At 31.0% G+C, this 7,119-nt stretch overlaps 1 protein-coding gene across 1 annotated transcript in view; it reads right to left on the reverse strand.

Moving 5' to 3' along the window:
• Window positions 1-448, reverse strand: part of LOC108691138 (protein gustavus) — a 4,067-nt gene extending 3,619 nt beyond the window's left edge. The window contains exon 1 of the mRNA XM_018198793.1: window positions 379-448. Coding sequence (XP_018054282.1) covers window positions 379-442 — 64 coding nt within the window. The 5' untranslated portion in view covers window positions 443-448. The remainder of the gene's footprint in view (window positions 1-378) is intronic.
• Between the last annotated feature and the right edge of the window lie 6,671 nt (window positions 449-7,119).

A 7,119-nucleotide genomic window follows, 5' to 3' on the forward strand; every position in this document is an offset into this window, starting at 1 on the left:
AATTTTATATCCTACGTAAAATTTCTGGCAAGAAATCGAAAGATATAGAGAAAAGATGTCAGAAAACATGTCGGTATTTAGAAAAAATCTCTGCGATGTTCAGATTTATCGTAACGATAATAATTCCTTAATTACAGGCGGAATAACCAGACGGTATAATTCCAATTCGAAAGCTGACACGCGGGATCTTATTTACAGTTGACAACTATGCTTTATGTGACAGTTCATATTATTCAAATCATTATTGACTCATGAGCATTTAAATGTAAGCGTTTACAAGATATCACAAAATTGGTTTCGCTCGCACTGTCGAGTAAAACTCGCAATTGATAATTGTAACCATTACCTATTTTGACGTTAACAATAGAATTTGCTTACGTTCGATTTCGTTTGGTATGTGGTGATATGTGGTGGACAGATGGTCCACTTGATGACTCGTCATTACTTGATCCAGTCAGTGAAATTGTTCTCCCTTTTAATTCTTGTGACGTTGTACTTGACTTTTTTCAAAACTGCAACCGGACCATTTACCTTTTTCATGAAATGACACAATGTGTCGTTTTCTCTCTATATTTTCATTACAAACCAAATTTCCAGTTCTTCACAAAGTGATTATTTCGAAGACAATTAATGCACAGCTTTATTCGTTTGACTTCTCACATTCTTTCCTCGGACTTCCAAAAATTGTTTACATTCTTGGCACTACATAGGTAACATCGTCCTGTCTGAACAATTGTGTCATGAACTGTTGTCGAATATTTTTATTACAATCATCGCGTCTCGGTTTATTATCCTTCGGTTTATTATCCTTGTTTTTACTTATTGTTAGTAACTTAAGGATACCCGCTATCTGGCATCGACGCTATAAAAAATCTATTATGACACTTATCGTTACAACTTCTTTTTCTTCAATATGCTCCTTTTATCGTCGATCATATTTAAATATTCTTAATCAAATGAACAACTTTCTCCATGATTCGATAAATGATTTTATAGAATGTAGGACTTGCAAGTATTTCTAGACATAGTCCAAAAAAAATTCTGATGGTATCAGCCACGGACTTCCGCTGCATCTGCGGAATTATTTCAAATAAACATTGAATATACCGTTTGCGAATAGCCGATTCATCTTTGTATCATTTTTTTTAACAATTTCTATGCGATTGTATGGTTTTGATTCGAAATTTTAATCGACTCTATTATTTTTGCCGCTGGACCGTTTCATGATCTGACCAAATATTGATGTTTCTGTACATTCAACAGATCACTATATCGTTTATCTATTAAATTCTTGACTATATCGGAATATCTCTTCCATTCTTTAATGATCCTATCAAATGTTGATAATTTTATGATTGGTAGTTTTATTTATGGCTCTCGTGATGCACTCACACGTACGTCTTCCAGCAATCGAAACTGTTGCCCCAATATTCATGATAAGGTATTATTAGTTTCATTAGATAGTTCTGATAATTTTTTAATTAAAGGAGTTTGCTGCTTTAGTACTCGTAATAACACGTCGGTTCCATGTATCTCGTTGGATCGCTCCAATAATAATTACTGCATCAGTCTAGCTTCTTGCTCCAATACTTGTGCAAGCGGATTATTATCGGATCGATTCTCGCTGTCCAGCGATGATGCGCGAAACATTGGTTGAAGTTTATTAATATATAATAATGATGCTCTCAAAGTGAAGTATCGCTCGTCAAAATCTGTCTTTTCTCTCTCGGTATTCCTATTCTCTCTCTCGGAGATCAGTTGTTGCGAAATTGTTTGGAATTTATATATTGTATGCGTTGTTCAACTTTTCAAGACGCGCTTTAATTTCTTTTCGCTTTATTAATTTCTTCTCTTTCGTAAATCGTCAGCAATACGATTTACGAAATTTTTCATCATTATTAATTTTGCCTCAAGACCTGTTGCTCTCGTAATGGTTTCGCATTTATCTTACTCCTTTAATTATTATCTTGAAAATGACTTATTGTAAGGAATCACAAAAAAAAACCGAAAAGGAGAAGTACAGAGTACTTCTCCTTTTGATACAATAAATTGTGATCGTCGGAAGTCGACTAAAATTGTCATCAATATTCTATAGCCGAGTTGAATATTCCAGATGATTATCATGTCTCACTTATTAAATCAACATATGATGTTAATTGATGTCTTGTCAAGAGTTTAATTGTCGCTTGTATTGTCTCTAGTGATTCTCGCACACACGTCTCGCGGATCCGGCTCGAAAGACTATAGTTATGTAAAATGCGCTTAATGCATAGTGGTCTCAATTTAAAATTATTAATACATAATCACTAGAGCCCGGATTATGTGCCGATTAATATATCAATTTGAATCATCGCGTTCACGATTCTCTTTAACTAGACGTGGAAATGCTTGCCGCGCGACAAAATGCGACGCAGTAATCAATGAACATGTTAGGAGCTGTAAGTTTATTGACTACCGTGTCATATTTTGCGCGATAAGTGTTTCCAGTGTGCAAGAAGCATAAGGGCGCGTTCACACCTTAGCAGGAAAGTAAAAAACAGAAAAGCAACAGCCAATTAGAACTCATGCTAGTAGTCTATTTCAACTTTCTCCACTGCTTACTATAGATAGTGTTATCATAATTTAAAAGCTGAATGTAGAAATCTGATTAAAAAATGTACTATAAATTGTACCAATTTAAAAAAAAAATTTAGTACAATTGTAAAAAGATTAAGAGTCGGCAAGAGAGACTATGGAGGCCTCTAGTTAAAGATGAATTTCTTTATGCTGAAATTACGGCTAAAATATTGAATTATGTTTTAATTACGATATTTGTAATCAGAAAAGCGTCTAATCATACAGAGCAATTTTTTGGGAAAAAGATAAAAAGTAATATTACTTTTTGAAGATATAATATCAACAATAATAAAAACATATATGTGCACCGTAAAAAAGAAGAATACTATTTTGTTCATTAAACTGTTTTTAAGAATGAAGTTGCAAATTTGATTCTTTAATAAAATCCGTAGTTTTGTAAAACATAAGACAAAACGAATTTTATAGCAAAACATTTCTTTTACATTAAAAGAACAGATTGGCTGCTGCAAATTAGATAGGTAAAATATGGCATAGCATTCTTATTTGGCTATAGCAGTCAATTTTTGATTGCATTAGTCGAAATCCTATACTGACATTACAGATAGGCAACACAATCAAAAATTGGCTGCAGCAGCCAATCTTTGTTTTCAGTGTAGACAATATATTATATGTTAGAGTCTGATAGAGTGCAGATATGTAGCTGTATCACAAATGAAGTGTAAATTGGCTTATCACTTCTGTCGATTCTTAAAGTCCGATTGCAACGTACTTTGACTTTAAGCGAGGCTTAAAACTCTTATTTTCTTTCTTTAAAGCTGAAAGAGAGGGAGAGATAGAGAGTTTTAATTCAGATCTGCAGATCTTTTCTAAGCTTTAAGCCATAAGAAATGAACGAATTATAGACCGATATTCATAGTCAGATTTCATATTCAAGAATGTCTTAAGTACAGTCTTAAGAAGTCACGAACCAATCTGAGGGCCATATTAGCATCTTAAAACATTATTTAAGATGATCTTGAAATAAAAACGGACTATGAATACCGGTCTAAGAATAAGAAATTGATAATATAGCATTAATCATGATTTATAAGTAGACATATATATAAAAACTTAATAAAACTTAATAAAACTCGATTTAAAATTGTGATTTTAATGTCATCCGAGTTTGATTATCAATACAGATGATAATTGCAGAGAAAAAGTTGTTCGACAATATATATAAGATATTATATTAATATTAAAAGTATGCGTTTTTATTAATACAATATTTATATAATAAAAAAATCACGAATTTAATAATGCGTTATCGAAATATTTATGTTAATAATCGCAAATTATTATTAATTATCAATAATGTCATCATTCTTTAATCATTCGCGATTCTTCGATGATTCTATTATTAGAAGATGCAAGTAATTTAATGTTTTATGTTCAATGATTATCGATAACTTAGCAATGTTGTATTCTGAAAATGAGGTTGGTTTCTGTTTGAAACCAACAACTTCTTGCGCACTAGTAATTGACAGTTAATTGAGATTATATTATTTTCATATATGTTTTACAATTATTTTATACGAAGGTACTTCGTTATAAAGGCTAATTCATAACTAATTCATAACAAATTCATACTTAATTGATAATTATTTTATACTAAAAGAATGCTTTAATTTTAATATCCCGAATTATGTGATACGAATTATATGATAAGAATCATATGATAAAAATTACATTTTAATATTTTAAACATTACAATTATATTAAATTAACATTATTAATACATATTTACATTATTGTATCAATATCTTTAAAAAAAAAACATCTGCATATTTTTTAATTATAATGTTAAATAAAAATTTTAATGCTTAATATAAGATTAGTGTTGTATTAAATAAAATAAATATTGTACTGAATTTAAAGAAATAAATATCTTTTTATAAATCAATTTATTAATTTAGAAAGGGGATTACGTTCCTAGTTATATATTGAATAAATTTAGTGGATATGACGTTATTTGTATATTAATACATGTACATTTATATATTAGTATTGTTTTTTTTTCATATATTTTAGTATATATTCTCAAATATATTTTATTGCATTTTTTGCAGTAATAGTTGCTATAGCTTTCTTAAGTTAAAAACATAACAATAAGTTATAAGCAAGAGAGAGAGAGAGAGAGAGAGAGAGAGAGAGAGAGAGAGAAACATATACTTAATCACACATGTGTCATAGGTCATAGGATGAAATTAGCCGCAATCTAAGCTAACGTCGGAAGTCAACAACGTTGCCAAGTTTTCCGCGTATATTTCTTTAGATGCTCAAATATAGACATGCTTTCATCAGCTTTTTGCTTGTATACAAGCAAAATAAATTATACGTTGAATAGAGTTAAAATTTTTACAAGGATGTAAAAACAGGTTTCTAACTATTTATATGTTTTTTTATGTAAATCAAAGCATTTTAAAAGTAAATAATTATGTAATATATCGATTATTCAATGCATTTGCCATAAGGCACCATGCACAAAACTTTAACTCTTTCTTTCTTAAAAATGACACGGTCAATTAATTTAAAATTTTGAACATAGTATTTAAATAATATTCTGTGTAATTTTTAGAAAGATCGAAGCATTTTTCAATTGTATCTCGTCCCTCCTTAATAGTATCTCATCGATATCAGTATAAACATATATATAAAAACAAGAAATAATATACCAAAATATTATTGGGAGAAATTATATTTTAAGAAGAAATATATCCAGTACGTTGCGCCGATAGATTTTAAATATTTCAAGTAAATCAATATCTGTTAATAAGAAAACTAATGGCATTGTTAAAAAGATATTGACTGAACTGAAAACTTATGTGTTTCAATGCGGACATTTCTACGATGAATCCTTGTTCGAGATTCAGACATCGTTTGCGAACAATCACGACTGGATACCTGGTAGGAATGCGACGGTAAGAATGTTTGGCAAGAACGGAGGCAACAAAAGAATAAAAGCAAGGCAACGACCAAGAGAAATAATGGTGGGTCCGGCAGAGGAAGGTTCTGGAAGGTTGACCCACGATACCCTTGGACCACTAGTTTATTTGCCTGAGCAGCTGTTCCCGTGTTCGAGGGATCGTAGGAGACTGCGGCAAAAATTTCATAGGGGTCTGAAAAGGGATAGGGAAATAAGAAAGGCCCTTTCATGACGGCCCCATATGAGACTCGATCCCTTCTCCGAATATATCCTCATCGGAATCTTATGGTCTGTTTTCTATTCCTACACTAGACTGCACTAAATTCTTTCTCACTTTCAACAAATATCAAACCTATCTCACTTTAAGTTTTGAAAGTGCACACTAGTTTAGTCATAGAAAACAGACTTTCTTTTTTAAATATATCCTTATCGGAATCCTTTGTTTCTATGTTTCAATCCGTGTTGAATATAATAAGATAATAAATTTCACAATCACAGTTGAATCATAGGATACATTCAAAACAACAACTGCTCGCTGAGCGCCCAGTGAACTCTTTCATCTGATTGGCATATTCCATTAGATCTTAAAATATACACCAATCAGATAAAAGAATCACTGAGCACTCAGTGAGTAGTTGTTCTGAATGCACCCATAGCCTGAATGGATAGAAGAAGTAAAATTAAACATACATATGTATTAACGACACCGATTGCTCTCATTTAAATATTCATCTTGTTAATGCGAACATACTGACCAGTTATTCGACGGTGTCGGTATTGGTCGAAATATTGATCGGAGCGAGATTTATTGCGCAGACGCAGAGTTCGAGTTTCCAAGCTATGCGAGCATCATAATTTTCTTTATCTATTTCTTTTCAAACCTTAAATTTTTGTCGAAGTCTCTTACGATCTCTCAAGTGGGTTTAATCTAGGTCCTTTCAAAGGTCACACAAAAAATGAATGTTGTATTCATGCAAAGTGTCATTGAGACGCAAATTAAACAATATATTTGCCATTATTTGCAATTGGCTCGTTTTTGTTTTAAAATTAAAAAACATTTTTGAAAATGGAATTGAAGAAAAAAGCTTTGAAGAAATCAAGAAATTCGTTGGAAGAAAATTCAATTCGCAAGAATTTTAATCTGGCATAAACAAAAAAGTTATAGGTGCGTAGTAAAGAAATATGAATAATTTCAAAAAGATTAATGTGGTGATTATCTTTAGTGAAAATCGTCTATAAGAAGGATTCGTGAATTCTTAATGAGAATCATCATATGTGTTAAGTAATTAACTGCAATGTAATTACTTTGTAGCGGTACTGAACTTTGGGGATAATTTGACGAAAATATAAGAAATTAAAGGTGAATTTAAGTGTTTTTTTCAAATAAAAAATAAGATAAGAATCTTGATCAAAAAGAGAAAGAATTTGTAATATTTTTAACGAATCTAAATCATCAGTTGTGTATCCAATTTTTAGATAAAGTTATATATTTTCAAAGATGTGGTTTATATTTCAATGTGTGTGTGTGTGTGTGTGTGTGTGTGTGTGTGTGTGTGTGTGTGTGTGTGTGTGTGTGT

The sequence above is a fragment of the Atta colombica genome, unplaced genomic scaffold, assembly GCF_001594045.1.
Source record: "Atta colombica isolate Treedump-2 unplaced genomic scaffold, Acol1.0 scaffold401, whole genome shotgun sequence".
Classification (NCBI taxonomy): domain Eukaryota; kingdom Metazoa; phylum Arthropoda; class Insecta; order Hymenoptera; family Formicidae; genus Atta; species Atta colombica.